The sequence below is a fragment of the Paramormyrops kingsleyae genome, chromosome 6 (genome assembly GCF_048594095.1).
Source record: "Paramormyrops kingsleyae isolate MSU_618 chromosome 6, PKINGS_0.4, whole genome shotgun sequence".
In the NCBI taxonomy this organism is placed as follows: domain Eukaryota; kingdom Metazoa; phylum Chordata; class Actinopteri; order Osteoglossiformes; family Mormyridae; genus Paramormyrops; species Paramormyrops kingsleyae.
In genome coordinates this window covers 4,950,098-4,966,288 of record NC_132802.1, presented here as the reverse complement: position 1 = coordinate 4,966,288, position 16,191 = coordinate 4,950,098, and the positions used below count along the sequence as shown (strand labels likewise).

General features: G+C 44.0%; 1 protein-coding gene across 1 annotated transcript in view; it reads left to right on the top strand.

Annotated features, from left to right (window-relative positions):
- The window catches only part of iffo2a (intermediate filament family orphan 2a), a 42,648-nt gene extending 27,448 nt beyond the window's left edge, over positions 1 to 15,200 (top strand). Inside the window, exons 2-9 of the mRNA XM_023841486.2 lie at positions 1,403 to 1,463; positions 2,733 to 2,828; positions 6,082 to 6,258; positions 7,812 to 7,957; positions 8,183 to 8,333; positions 8,875 to 8,973; positions 9,174 to 9,310; positions 9,551 to 15,200. Of these exons, the coding sequence (XP_023697254.1) occupies positions 1,403 to 1,463; positions 2,733 to 2,828; positions 6,082 to 6,258; positions 7,812 to 7,957; positions 8,183 to 8,333; positions 8,875 to 8,973; positions 9,174 to 9,310; positions 9,551 to 9,656 (973 nt within the window). The 3' untranslated portion in view covers positions 9,657 to 15,200. The remainder of the gene's footprint in view (positions 1 to 1,402; positions 1,464 to 2,732; positions 2,829 to 6,081; positions 6,259 to 7,811; positions 7,958 to 8,182; positions 8,334 to 8,874; positions 8,974 to 9,173; positions 9,311 to 9,550) is intronic.
- The last annotated feature ends 991 nt before the right edge of the window (positions 15,201 to 16,191 follow it).

The following is a 16,191-nucleotide window of genomic DNA, read 5'->3' as shown; positions in this document are numbered from 1 at the left end:
ATGCCGCAATTCCTCAGCTGAGGAGGAGGAGGGAGAGATCGGCAAGGGCCAGATGTGTCCCTAATGAGTCATTTCCTCATTTCCCATCATGCCTTACCGGCTGTGTGGGAGGGACACCGTGACGGACCTCACCGGGGCAGGTGACTGGGTCAGGGTGCTTCGCCCACTGCCAGGACGTGGAGCATAAATGAATGGATGGATGGATGGATGGATGGACGGGCTTGAGGGTCATGGGCTAAGGTTGATCCTGTCTGCCTCCAATCACCATGCGTCTTCTACTGCAGAACATGGGGGACAGCAGAGCCACTGAATCTGTGCTGACCCCCCCCCCACCACTACTATTGTGACGTCATCGTCGTATCTCACTGCCCGCTTGTGCTGCCATGGCAACTCTCAGGAAGCAGGGCGAGATGAGGTCATCCCGTGAGCATTTGTGTTTTCACTGGGTGGCGCGAGGACTATAGTGCAAGAGTGTGACGTGAAAATAAATCATTGCATTATTACTCAAGCTTTTGCCCAAATGTCACATCACTTTACGATATTATGATTAGGAACCTTATCAGATGTTTGGCAGAAGGAAACATGGGGCGTGCGCCGGCCCCTCTGACCCGACCCAACCCAACACGCCCCCTCACCTCAGCACCACCCAGAACTACATAACTTGAGACAATTCTCATTAGAAAGGGGATCTGATGTATGTACTCTGGTACTAAGTAACAGTAACAAGTTGGAGTACAGAAACTATATTATTTGTCACTTTGTGGTTTATTTACTGTTCATTTAATAATTGGTTTCTATTTAAAGGAATATTTTTGTACTAATGTAAAATTTTCCCCGAGTGGTTACCATGGTTACTCTTCTTAAATGAGTTGTGTGTGAGCCTCTCGCCGTTCGCATTGCTATGTCGCCTCCTTTGCGAACTACACTTAAATGGCCCTTGGTTGGCTGGTTAAACTGTAAAAGGCACCGAGGGCTCGGCCATGAACAGAATTCAAGGAGCCTTTGTGTACCTTTGACTCCGTAGAATAAAAATGGCCACTGGTCTCTTTAGTGCGAGCCAACTCAGACTGTATGTAACGTTCCTGCAGTGTTTTGACATTTTTCTTTAACAAGGAATTCTTTGGAGTAGTAACTGAAATAAGTTTTGTAAGCTATTTCTTTGTTTTTTTTCTTATAATATTGCCAAAGCATTTGCAACTCTGTTTCATTAAGTAGTCACAGATTGTAACTGTTTCCATCAGTAAATAAAAAGGTTTTTCTTAGAACCTTGGTGAAAAGTATCGGGAATTTACATTGAAAAATATATTTGTTATGGAGTCCATGAAATGGGGAGGTGTGGCTGATGTGCTGCGTGCTTTCAGACGGGGCTGTGCTGACCCTGTATGTGCCTTCCCTGTCGTAGATGGGAGGAGGAGCTCTCCAGATGCCAGCAGATGGAGTCCATGATGGAGGCCCTGCAGGCGGTAAGATCACGCCTTCGTCCTGTCCTGGTGCCTCTTTCCCGGGCTGGTTCACACGGCCATTCTGACTGAGCAATGCTGCATCGATCCAAGGAAAGCGTAACACGAACAGTCCGGTGCTCCACAAAACCCAAACGGTATTTACCTGCCAGAGGCAGAGCCCGTGTGTGTGTTTCTGCCGCCGCTCGGTGCTCTTTGCCGGTTCTAGGTGACGCCCCTGCGCCTGAAGTGACCCCAGTGGCTCCGTCTGTTTCCTGTACGGGGAATGGCTTTGCGTGAGTGCGCCTGTAATTCATGCAGCTGCCGCACGAGATCAATAAACACCAATACCTGCATCTCAGCTTGTCTGCGGGTCAGCAGAACCGTTGTGATGACGTCATTCCCAGTGGGACTGTAAGCTCCCCATTCCTTACTGTTTCTTTTTTTTAAGATCATTAGGCGCTTCGGTGAGGGACTGAGCAAGTTCCTGCATAAATCACAAATTGTATCGTTGCGCCTTTTCAGCTGGAGGAAAGAGTATGCTTGGGTAATTGTAGTAGCTATTTGTTAAATGCATGCTAATATTTGATAGCTTATTAAGCATGTGTGTGTGGGATGAAAACATCATGCCATAAATGCCCAGTCACTGCAGATTATCTGTAGGTGGGGGATCCTGTGGGGGGTGGCTTTTCAACCTCACCCTCAGTTGCTCTGCATCATCTGCTGACTTCTGTTAAAATCAATCACCATCTCCCGAAAGTAATATGACTGAAGACGTTCAGATGCACCCCGCTGCTCTTATACCCAAAGAATAACTTTAAAATGTCCCTCCTCCTCCCAACAGTGACCTGTGTTATTCACCAACAGCAGACCTGCCCTTAGCTCATCTCCCAGTCCTCTCCCAGTATACCAAGCAGCTTGTTTCTACTGCTTGATTGTTCATCTGATCAGGGCAAGCTGGACTTAACAAGATGTTGAATTTTGAACGTTCCTTGACGTTACTCTGCATTTTTCTGGCTCAGATTTGTAATGATGGAAAAAAAAAACTGACCCCCGTTTTTTACTAAACCTCTTACCGTATGTGAAACTAAAAGTAAATTGTGTCTCCAGACTGATTCTCCAGCTTTCTGAATTACCCTGATTATGTTGCATTTCTTTGTGGATCAGAAGTTAATGCCATCATACCACAGGCAGGTGTTTTTGCGTGACCGGTGCTTGAAGTCATCTGACCAGGATCCATCGATAAATAATTCTGAATTGCACATTGACCCCTGACCCTTCCCTCTTTGGCAGAGTGCCCAGGAGTCAGAGGTCATTCAGGAGGAGCTGAAAGAGAAGGTGGAGAGATTGAAGGCTGAGCTGGTGGTCTTCAGAAGTCTGGTGTCGGATGTGAGTATCCTCTACATCAGTGTTTTCCACTCTGATCCATGGGGACACTCAGACAGTCCACGTTTTTGCTGTACCGGGAGCTGGGAAGCAGCAAAAATGTGGAGTGCCTGGCATGGAGCTGGGAGGGAGCGAAAACATGGACCGTCTGTGTGCCCCTAAGGACCGGGTTGGGAAACACTGCTCTGTGTCTCTGTTACCTTTCACTGTACCATTTCTGTGATTTTATGATATCGGTTGTGAAAAATATAAAAGTTCTAGTTCTGTGTTTCTCCACTAATTGTCATTACCGAACATGAGTGCTGGTTATTTAAATAGCCTGTAATGAGGCTTAATTAAGTCAATGATTGAGTTAATTACATAAAAAAATTGAGTACACTTAAATAATATAATTAAAATCATACCTAAATAAATAAAACCAACTAGTTTCTTAGTTGTAATATTTAGGAGTGCTGCTGTTCTTTAATTGACCATAAAAAACAATAATGCAATATTCATAATTAATTTTCAGTTCATGTCTGTTGCCCTTGAACAATTTTTTCATCTATATGCTTTTGTCTTTATCAAAATAAGGACATTTATTTTATGAGCATGATATTAATATATGGAAGGTGTCCAGGTAATATATTCTGAAATTATTTTAGTTGAGCAGCGATATCAAAATAAATTTATAATTTTACCAGTTTGCAAAAGATATTTATGATAATGCAAATATCTTTTTACTTATCTGAAATCAGTAACATAATATTTTTGCATAGCAGTGGAGTTAAATATTTCTTAGATATGTTTGTTTAATTATGGTTAAGACTGATCTGGGCTGTTGGAGATTCACTCCAGACCTTGAACTGCTTTCTGTAAATTTCTGTTTCTTACTGAACACAGTAGTCCAGGGGTGGGCAATCTTATCACCGCAAAGGGCCGGTGTGTATGCAGGTTTTTGGGATAACTTTTTGTTCAGCTGTTCAAACCCAAGTGTGAGGACTCTTCAGCCATTCAGTCCTCTAATTAGTAATCTAATTAGGGAGCTGCAGTGAAAAGCCGCACACACACCGGCCCTTTCTGGATAAGATTGCCCACCCCTGCTGTAGCCATTTGAGCAGTTGGCACCTTGCAGTGTGGAGGGATTATTTGGAACAGCATGAAAGGAGAGAGCCGGGTCATGTGACCTGTTTCTCTGCAAAACTACATATTTTGCATTTTGATGTCTTCCTGCACTCTGCTTTGGTCACTGGATGAGCATATTCGCTACACTAAATGTATACAGTTATTCTGTATCCCGTGGTCTCTTTTGGTTTGTATTTATATGCCCTGGACAATGAACCTACCTCGCTACACCTGGACTCGCTGCCATCACCGGCTCTCTGTTGTCAATGTCCCACGGAACAATGCAGATGCTATGTTGCCTTAGACGCGGTCTATTTTTTCATCACACATGACAAAGGGTGACCGGCGACTTCCAGACCTTTCTAGGGGGCCGTGTTTAAGCCCAGTAGAGACCGTCAGGAAGAACTGGGGATTGAAAGTAAGAGCTGGTATTGGCCTGCACCACATCCACCTGCTCGGCTAAAACCAGACTATTGTGGAACAGCAGCAGGACACACGCGAGGCTGTGAAATGAAGGTGCAACGAGTCTGTTCTCATTCCCGGTGGAAGACAGCTTGTTTTCAGTTCAGTCTATTTGTATGGCGCCCTTCTTGAGCATGGATAACCCCAACAAGAATGATATCATACAGAACTGTGCAAAAGTCTTAGGCTGTCAAAGAAAATACTTACAGCAATTTATCTGGGTTGTAAGTGTATATTTCCTCAGAAAAAAAAATCATTTATCATTAGAACACATGCAAATGAATGGTGACACAATACAAACTACTGAGAATTTCTACTTTGCTCCAAAAACCTACTGATATCTCGTTGGACGGCAAGATGAACCCCGCTTTCATTCCCAAACCTCTCCTCAGGGGCACCGCAGCCATTCCACGTATTTGTCAAAATTCACCACCAGCTCATTTTAATTAATTAATGTAACATGTTAAATAATTGGATGAGGTACTGATTACATAAACAATGTATGCTAGTATGGGTGTATGAGATGGTTACTGCGAATACTAGAGTAGCTTCACGTGAGGTTTTAAAATGGCTAAGCTGATGATAGTATAATTTTACACCAACATGAGGATCATTTAAACCTCATTTTCCTTGACTGCCTAAGACTTTTGCACAGTATTGTATATGGGCTTGAAATCTATACAAAGGTTTAAAAAAAACAGATGATATCTGAGAGTGGACAATTTCCAAGATAGTTTAGACATAAAACTGCAGGCTGACTGATTGGCCGGCGCCCCTTCTTGTTTTAAAGCATGAGAGCTGGTGGTCAAGTTCCTCATGCTGTCAGCTTCCTGCTCTAAACCAGTGCTTCCCAATCCGGTCCTCGGGCTCTCACACACAGTCCATGTTTTTGCTCCCTCCCAGCTCCTGAGGGAATAAATGTTGTAGCCTGTCTGGCAGGGAGCTGGGAGGGAGCAAAAACCTGGACTGGCTGTGGGTCCCGAGAACTGGACTGGGAAACACTGGTCTAAACCACAGATAAGGTCTTCAAACAGTCTCTTGTGATTTTCTTGACCATATCTGTTCCACATTAGGTCCATCCCTTGTGCCCACTCATTGCATTCTCCTGCTTTGTATTGTGTTATGCGCTCTCACGTGTTACACAGTGCACAACTGCAGTAAGCCCATATGTGACTGGCATGTATGTAGGAGCTGTGAAGCCGCACAGATTTGTGTTTGTATGGGTTTGGACCTCATGATGCTCTGAGACTTCAGTTCTAGTTCTGGATCAGAATGAGTGACATTGTAGACAGGATGGTGTGAGGTTCTTCCCTCCAAACACATTGCATGCCGTTTAACTTCCTGGTTGCTTTCATTGCCAGATTGACCCAGGAGGTGTCAAAGCGTCATCTCAGCTTTTATTGCTACTGTTGGAAGCTCTTGGGCTTTATTTTTGTCATGGTGCAGCTGCATTTTAAATACATTCTGGTTATACAGCTTTTTACCCTATGAGAACAGCTACTGAAATCAGGTCCAATTCAAACAGATTTTAAGTCGTTTTTATAGCCGATGATAGACTATAATCCATAAAAGAGACCAGAGCTTAACGATTATTGGGACAGAAAGAGACAGATAAATAAAACACTCGATGCAAGGAAGGGATGGGATGCTCCGTAAACCATCACACTGAACTGGCCTTCTTCCTGTTTAGCAAATGTCGGAGTTGGACACCAAGATCCAGGAGAAAGCCATGAAAGTGGACATGGACATCTGCCGGCGCATCGACATCACGGCCAAGCTGTGCGACGTGGCACAGCAGCGCAACTCGGAGGACATGTCCAGGATGCTCGGTGTCAGTGGCTGTAAAGGAAAGTCCGATCAGAACAAGGTGGGTGCTCACCTCACCAACTGGGCCCAGCGTGACCATCCATTTGGCATTGAAACTGTGTGTGTGTGTGTGTGTGTGAACGAGAGAGAAGAGAGAGAGAAAGCGAGAGAGAGAGAGAGGTGCACTTAGATAGTACAAACAGCACCATGTGACACATGGATGGAGGAGACAGATTGTCAGGGACGAAATTCAGCAATCGCTCCCTGTCTCTTAGAATGGCATGAATGTGAACTGTACCATCCTGGGGAGGGAAAAAATAATACATTATATTTTTGCCTCTTTATATGGAATAGACAACAAGCAACGCTGCAAATTCTGGTCACGTCTCTCTTCTTCCCAAGAGTCCCATACTGGTTAAACTGGGGTTGCACCAAGAAGGGTGCTGGTGTGAGTCCTCGCAGGAGCCCCCCCCCCCCCCCCCCGAGCATGATGTTTAGCATGAAACTCCTCAGCACAAGACTGCACGGAGGCATAAGCGAACTATGTGGCTGCTTAGGGCCCAGCGGCCACCAGGGGGCCCCCTTCTCTGATCAGTCTGTCAGAATAGGAGGGAAGATGACATATGATAACTAAATAAATCAAATTTCGCTTAGGGCCCCAAAAAGGGTTGGGCTGCCCCTGCTTCAGCGAAATGAATGAGCATGAAGTCAAATTTGCTGAAAACCAAGTGTGACAACTAAGCAAAGGAAAAATAAAAAATAAAAAAAAATATATATATATGAATGATGTGCACTGCAAATGCGACAAGGACTTGCGATGGCGAGGAGGCACGTTTAATGCATAAGAATGTGCAGGATTTATGCATGGCACAATGCCGGCAGAACACACAGAACACATTTAATGCAGAGAGTCGAGCTGCTCCCATTCTGCCCGTGGAGAGCGTGTCAGTTATTAAGCCGATAGAGCCATGCAGCGTTATATGGGAGTTATGCGGCGTTCACCTTGGGATCGCAGCTGCTGCTGGGGCTTCACATTTTAGCTGATCTGCAGAATCTTTTCTCCCTCAGCTTGATGACAGAGAGCTGGGTTCATGCAGCTTTGCCACAAACGGCCTTCCACCCATAAACGGAGGTCGTCTTGTCTGGGAGGGCAAACCAAAGGGCAAACAGGACAGATTCTAGTGTGTCTGAGCGAGACCGGCCTAAGGCACGAGCAAATGAAACAGCTGCTCAGAGCCCAGACGGAAGACGACAAATGACAAATAGGTTAATCAAATTATGCAATAATAATTTACTTGACGGGGCAGAAACACTTAGTAATGCAGTAGCACAAATCAGGAACAAATCACGAAAAAAAATATAGTCGCTACTTCAGGTAAAAGATGCATCATGATTCATTAATGATGAACAAACATGAGATCAGTATTTAACTCATGTTATTCATGACTTGTTCCTTCAGTAGTTAACAAAGATTTACAGAATTAACAGGCATAGTAACAAATATAGTAACTGCTTGAGAAAACATGTGTCACGATTCATTAGTATGTTTTTTTTTTCTACAGCAGTGGTAAAGAACAATAAAAATGTGATGATTCCTTTGTTTTTGTGTTCCAGGGCACCATGACCTACAGGAAGAAGGACCGCAAGGCCGTGTGGGAGGACGACAGCTCCGAGATGGACGGCGACCCCAGCACCTCCGAGGAGGAGGCCCCAGGATCGCTCAACATCACGGACGAGATGAAACGGGTGCTCAACCAGCTGTGAGTGTCCCGTCTCGCCAGCAGTGTGACTCACTGTAAACCCTTGCCTTGGAATTAGCTGATTTCCTGTTTCCCTCTGCGCATTTCCTGTGTGTGTGTGTGTGTGTGTGTGTGTGTGTGTTGAATATGGCGGATCCTCTGGGCGTCCCGTAGGGAATCTTTTCCTCCGCTCTCCTCGTCTGCGTTGGCGTCTCTCAAACACAGAGTCCGTTCCTTATCTGACAGGAGGGAGACGTTCGACTTTGACGACGACTGCGACAGCCTGACGTGGGAGGAAAACGAGGAAACCCTCCTTCTGTGGGAGGACTTCGCTAACTACAACACCCCCGCGGCCGTGGCGGCCAGCGCTGACTCCCAGGGGGACAGTCTGGAGCCTGTGAGTCCCTCCACCTGCATGCCGCAGCTAAAACACCCACCTACATATTAGCACCTGGACAATAGCATAGCTACATAGATCTTCTTATTAACAGACCTGTCTACACTGGTATACCTGTACAGATATTTTCATTAGTAGACCTGTCTATACTGCCATACACCTACAGATGTTCTCTTTAGTAGGTTTATGTAAGCTAGAATATCTATGTAGATCTTCTCATTAGATCTGTCATATGTGCATAGATTTTCTTATATGGAAACCTGTCTATGATGGCATTTTTCTCATTGCTACTCTTGCACACTGTGCGAAAAGATCTTGCTGTATGCTTGGGGCGTGTCTTTACATTAGTACACCTCTGCAACTTCAAACAAACACTCAAAGCGTCAACCATCTGTTAAAAATGCTGCACCACTAAGGGGAAAATATTTATGAAGCAAGAAGATTGATTTGAGAACGATTATCGAGAGAAAGCACAGAGGCGATTTTGCTGAAGCGTGCGGTTTAAGCTCGGCGTGTCAGCAGTGTTGGCTCGGACCCCCAGGACTCTCAGGATGGAAGCTTGAGGAACCTCATAGATGAGACAGAGTCGCTCTTCAAGAGCAGAGAGCAGGAGTACCAGCAGACGATTGGGGAGATCGAGGTGAGGGCCTCACCTCTTTGGTGCCGTCTGCGTCACATTCCCCTTCCACATCTACATTCACATTACTGCTCTTCTGACATATGAATACCTCTCATTAGTGGACAATAGTGTGCTTTTAAAAATGCAGAAAATTTTCCCTTCCATTCAGGGATTTCACTGGCCTCCCGTCTTACTCTCGCTGTCTCTGTATTCCCCCCAAGATGGAGCTGGCGTCGGCCAAGAACGACATGAACCGGCACCTGCATGAGTACATGGAGATGTGCAGCATGAAGCGTGGCCTGGATGTGCAGATGGAGACGTGCAGGCGACTGATTAAGTGCTCCGGAGGCACCGGCAGGTAGGATTCCTCAAAGAGCATCCCAGACCAGCTCTACATGGATAACATGCGATATAACATGTTATATAACATGCGATATAACATGCAATTAACATGTGATATGCGATATAACATGAACAAATCATTAAAAAAAAAAAGAAATGAATGATAATGGTTCTACTTTGACAGCGATCAGATGAGTGAATCTTTGATGCACACATGGCTGACCTGTTTGTTTCTGTCTGTCTTTGTCGGCCATAGAAATTCCCCGTCTTTCAGTTCGGCGGCCAGCAGCGACTCAGGGAACATGGACGAGATCCAGGACGACCTGGAAAAGGACAGAGAAGGAGAGGGCCTCGTCAGCTGATGAAGACTACGGCCTCTGTCGTCTGCCGGCTGACCCCAACAGACTAAAGGGAAACGATCAGAGGAGTGGGGAATGCACACACACACACACACACACACACGCACACACACACGCTCGAAAGCTGTGTTCCTCTCTCATCAGCGGGACCCTCACATTGGGGGCTGACTCCCACACCGTGAGTATTGGTGCTTAACGTCTCCCTCTCCCCCCGTGTGGGTAATGGGCGGCTCTTCCTCGACTTCCTGAGCATAAAACTACACGGACGCAGCATCTGTTAGTGTTATCTGTGCCCCCCCCGTGCTGTCACTGCCGGGTCCCCACTTCCTGCTGCTTCTGTGCCTGCAATCCCATGAGCCTCCGGGGCACCGCTCACAGACCTCCCCACCCCCGCCCCCCCCGGAGTTGGGCCGGAGGTGACTTCGGCTGTTTGAGATGCCCCAGGGAACCACAGATAAGCCCCCCAGGACAGATGTCGGCAGCTGGAGAGGTGATTAGAGATGCGATAGGGAGGAACACAGCTATCCGAAACGTCCCAGGATGCCGCTTTACGCGGCGGACAGACCCATTGCCACCGGACAGTTTGTACCTCACGCCTGCCAACGTTTGCCAGAGTTCAGATCTGTAAGAAAGGGCCCAGCTGCCTAGAGTCATATAGGAGATTAGGGGGAGATTACAGGAGGTGACTGAGAGCGTTGTGACACACACAAGGAGCCGGGAAGTGCCCCCCTGCCCACCCCAAGAGCCCCCGGAGCGCTAAATCCGGCCAGTGGGCAGCGCGCTGGGACCAGCGGGGATCAGCGGTGCCTCAGGTGATTAGCGCGGCCTTGCTGAAGTGCTTGTAAACACTGTGTTTCACATACTATGCAATAAGCCTATTTTGGACTAAACCTTAATCACTATTATTTGCCTTATTATGTTGCTGGGCAGGAAACATGCTTCTGTAAATAAGATTTAGTTCAATTCATTTTTTTGATCAGAGGTGCACAATGTTTACTTATTTAGGTAAAACAGAACAAAAAAGGGAGCAAAGTCCACAGGAATATTTAACAGCGATGTATTTATTTCCCAGTATAAAACCACGTGCCTACTGATGTTGTGTACAGTCTGATTTAATTGCCTTATTCCATGTTTTCAGTTATGTTAATTGTACATAGTTTTAATACGTTTTAAATACAGAATGTTGTGGAACTGAAAATGGCCAGCTGAGTTTTAATATTCATGGGCACTCTTTAAAGAGTGAATTTAGTTCAAATTAATTTAAATTAGTAAAGTCATGGACCACATGATTTATATAAACAGTACCCGAGGTGTGACTTAGGAATCTTTCTGCTCATCTCAGACTTGATAAAATGTGTTACACAAACATGGGCAATATGTTGAATGTTTGAACTTCTCCAACAAACTGTCTTACACCAATATCCCCATCTTTCCTTTGTTTTTGAAGATATCTGTCATGTGTTTTTATCCCTGACCAGTCTAAAATCACTAATAGTGATTTGTACTGCTGAGTAGATCACTAATCCCTCATTGGCTCAGTCTGCTAATGATATTCTGAGCTCATTGGCTGAAAGCATGAGCTAATTAGTTTAACTCGCTCATGTGAAATGCAATCATTATTAAAAGGTAGCTTTTTCTTTGTATTTTTTTCTGTTGTACTGTTTTCCAAATTTTGAAATTCTATATTTTACATCCATTGTATATATTGTTTTCTTTTTTATCAAATCATGCCTGAAAGGTCTGTTATTATTCAAAACATATTTCAAACAGGCTTTTTGTTATTGTAATGGGTTGTGCATTGACTAATCTTTCAATAGAATACAATAGTAGCCAAAAAAGGAAGGCGTAACAGACTGTATTTTTTTTTATTTACCGGATACAGCTTTGCGTAGCCTCTAATACCCACTGCATTTCTGATCAAACTTCATTACACTCTGAATTTAATAAGGGCTGTGATATCTGCCACATGTGTACTGTACCATTTACTACACAACGCCAGATTTTCTGCAGTGGAGGGGCATTTAAAGACATTGATCAGTAACATCAGCTGCTCCATGTAAAGACTTACTGGGGACCAGTGCCCCCAGCAATGGTATGAGAAAGACCTATGTCATCGGCCTATCACACTTCAGAGCTTCTGCAAAGCCACAGCAGTGGGAACGCCTCAGCAGGCTGCCTCATTGCTGCCCCCTGCAGGTCTGCTGTGCATCTGCACATCCGTGGTAGTTTAGCTGAGAGCAGTGTGTGGCCAGTGGCCTGTACTACAAAGCGGGGCTGCTGGCTTATCGGGGTAACTTGTCGGATTTAAGGTACCACAGTTTAAATGGACTTCATATTCGTTCACTTACATTTTGCCCAGACTACCTTAAATCTGACAAGTTACCCCGATAACCCAGTAACCCCGCTTCGTAGTACAGGCCCCTGAATTCTTTGGGCAGATGTCAGGGACTCGCGTGAAAACTGAAAATGATGTAGGTTGGGGGTATTAGGAAGATTCCAGAATAAGCGACTACACGTGTTCGTGATTCTGTAGGGGGACCGGGATGCTTTCTGGGACGCAGAGATTAGTTCTGCATATGGGATTTAATCCTGTGCTCAAATCACTTGTGACACAGTAGAAGTGTCACACTGACACTGTTAATTCTAGACTTGACAGTATAGCAGTCATTCATGTACTGCTGCCATTTTCCTAGGCATACTATTGAAAAAAATAATTTTATTGTAATATGCATTTAAAAGAAAACCACTTTAGATACAATAAGAACAATTAAGTACAATTTATAATTCTGATGATTCACGTGCCAAGAAACATTCATGGGGCACCTAGAAATGTAATATAGCCTACAATAACAATTGGGGAAAATAATTTGAATCCGTCCATTATAAAGTACAAAGTACTTTGGGTCCTTTCTCAAAAACTTTTAGGGTTTTTGCATTTTATCCGCATTTCAGTTATATCAATTTGCATATATATCATTTATTTTATTTTGGTTTTTTTTTTTAAGAAGAGGGGTCCTGGTCATTATGTACTTACTCCACAGTTCTAACTGAAAAAATAACACGCAGGACAATCTGTTTCTCTTTCCTGTAAAGTTAAAAGCACGTCAGTGAAAATACATGTGAGGAAAAAAAACGGTGCTTTTATAAAAGCTTGGAGAGCCGCAGCTTCTAATCCTCAGATTCTGATTATATACTTTGTTGGCAATTGGTCATATGCGGGCGAAGACATCACCGTTTAATTTTATTCGATAATTTTTCAATGTCAAAACCCTCCCTGAAAATTATGCCCCCCATAACCAGCATTAATAACTATGATTAATTTTGAGCCAAGGTTAGATGCATGTGAAATATGTTATTTAAATGTTTTTTTTCTTCGTGTTTTTCGGAACTGCAGTCTTCCTGTTTCCGTCAGATTCGTTTGGGAATGAATAGCTGTGTATGCATGTTAGAAATGTACCAGTAGGGGGCGATAGAACAAAGCAAATTACTTTCAGTGCTGAACCAAGAAGACATTCGCAAACGTCACCAGCTTCTGTTATCAGTGTAGCTTTTTTACAAGGCAATCTTTTTTATAAGAATGGAAAGAAATTCAAAAATGTTTTAGTTTTAATGTAAAGAACCACAAGAGCAATCAAGAAAATTATATTTGTAACAGAAATAAAACACAACAACAAAATGGGAACGGTATACGCTGTATGTACGCTTTTTTTCCTAGCTGGTTTTGTAAGACATTATGATAATTATCACAAGTTGTTGCTTAATTTTATGAATCTGTCTTCTTCCATACACACGTTTTTTTACACTGTACCTTCGCATCCCAGCGTGGGGCAGAGCGGCGTGCGGCCGTGCGCCTGCGGCGTTTCGGGCTACCGCAGGATGGCCGCACCTCCCGCTACTCTCACATGCTGCTGTATCTCATCTCCCTACGTCTGATGACCTCTGCTGTCAGAGCCCACAGTCTACAAAAGCCATGACTTATTCGCAGAGGCAACATAAAAGAAGCAAACTTCTATGTCTTTTACTTCATAATGAAGTATCTATGCTACTTTCTGCTGGCTTAACTGTATTGTCTCATATACAGACTTATCTCTTGTACTTTTGGGTAGCATGAAAGAGGACGCTCTTTCCCAAAGGTCTCTTGTGTAGTTTGAGGTTTTCTGTATACTGTATACCGTACTGGCCTTATCGTCGGGTTGTATGTCTGTGTCTCATTAGCCGAATGCTAGGTGTGCGCCATTCTGTACAGTGGGTGTAACCAAAGTTCCGGTTGGGGTCTTTGCTGCAATGCTGCCTGCCCTTACCGGCCCCTTGCCCCCCGCCACGGCGTCGGGGCGCACTGTTGATCGCTCCCAAGGCCCCCGCAAACGAATTCTTATTTTACAGGGTGGTTTGGGGAAACTCATTTATATTCATTAGATAAGTTATCTGATTAACCGGTGAACGTGACACCATTGATATGTGCTGCCTGTTTTTTTCAGGGTGGTCTGGGAAACTCATTAATATTCATCAGAGAAGCTACCTGATTGGCAGATGATCTCTGTTACAGACATTCATTGGCCAATCAGGTAGTGCTTCTGTTATGAATATTAATGAGCTTTCCAGACCCACCCTATGACGTGAAATATACCCCCTGCAGTCTCTGCATGTCATTCCAGTTCCGGGTTCCTGGTAATGTGGGGCAGGTCTGTCCCTCCATTTGCATTTTGCAGCGAGTGAATTGGATTAAATGTTGCTGTCCTGACAGCTGTGGTCAGGGCCTCCACATCTAGCCTGAGAGGTTTGCCTAAGGCTTTGTAGAAACACATCAGCCTTGAGTAGACCCCCCCCTCAGGTGACAGATTAAACGCCACAGTCCCCGTTACTGTCTAACCCTGGGTGCTGTAGCCATTTTAATGTTTTGTTTTTGTTAGTCTGCTGTATGCCACCCCTTTCTTTCTCTAAGTCCATTATTTAGAAATGTGTTCTCTTTTAAACATAAAGTATAACTGCGTTTGCATTATTTGTTTTTAATTTTTTATGCATTTTACAATAACGTCTGTTTGCCTTATCTACAGTATACAGTTGGCATCGGTATCAAGTGATTGCAGCTGGTTTCCGATTTATTCGTAGCCTTTGTGTAATATGAATAGTTTTGATAAAGCAATAAGGAAGCGCCTTTGTTACTTTGGCAAATTTATATTGTTGTCCTTGCAACAATACTGAAAGGCATGTTTTAGATGATGGGCAAATGTATATTAGGAGTCTGGACAGTCATTTCCAGAAAGTCATAAACTTCAAAATGACTAACAAAGATCATATTCCGCTTATGTTTTAGATGCCTCACTTTGGTTAACTTTGAATCTATCAATATGGCACAAATCCATCAAAACTACTGCCTAACTAAACTGAGTCAGAATACTGAATTGGATACCCTATACAATAAAAGAAGGATATTAATAAATTAAAGAAGCCAGTCTGTAGTTCGGTGAAATAGTTTGTTTGTAAAGGGGTTTATGATTTCAATGTGGGTTTGAGAAAAAAAAATAAATAAAAATATGATCAACTGAATTTCTGAATTCTGGGTTTCTTTAAATGCATTGTTCTCAGTTTTTATAAACACTTTGGAGGTTTAAAAAAAAATCATTGTCACACATTGGAAGTTACCCTAACACTGCATACATGCCAGTCATATAAGATCCTGGGGGGGGGCATCCAAAGAACTACAGGCCTCTGCGAAGGTCAGTATTCATGACTCCAGGAGAGAGAGAGAAAAACGAGGTTCATGGGAGAGTAACAAAGCTGTCGTCCCTGCTATCCAAGAGTAAAGTCAGTGCTCATTGCTCAGCCATCCGTGTAAGAACAACGGAATACCTGCAATCACACTCGAGTGGTGTGAAGGTGTGGCGACGCTGTGCTGCCTCTGCACCTGGAAGCCTAGACACTGATAAAGATAAATTCTTTATTTGTAATGCCGACCCCATCTTGCTCTACATAGCTTAGAGGTTACGATGCTGGGTTAACCAATGTGTGGCACCTCTCTAGCTGGGTGTTAAGGGCCTTGCTCTAGGGCCTACACACATGTGACTAACTGAGACTAGGGCTCGAACCAGCAACCTTCTGATCACAGGCACAGAGATTTAGTCCACTGATCCACTCACTGCCCCCTATTGAATGAACCATGAATTCTACACTTTATCATACAATTCTTATAGTGAATATTCTTATAGTGAATATAAGTTGAGTGGAGGGTCCAATGAATGTCCTGTCCCGAACCCAACAGATGTGCATTGGCAGGGCCTGAAACAGGAAATTCGTGCTGGAAGACCTACCAATGTCATGGGATTACAGCCAGTTACTTTTTCACATGGGTAAAAGGGGTTCCTTGAGTAATCATTCAAATTCTGTATTGTGTGTTCACTCAAGTTGCCTTTCTCTAATATTCAATTCTGTTTAAAGATCTGAAGCCATTCATCATTGGAAAATATGTAAAAGCTTTAAATGATAACTCTCACGCTGCAGCTCATTACTCTCTGCACGGAACAGGAAAAAATGTGCTGAC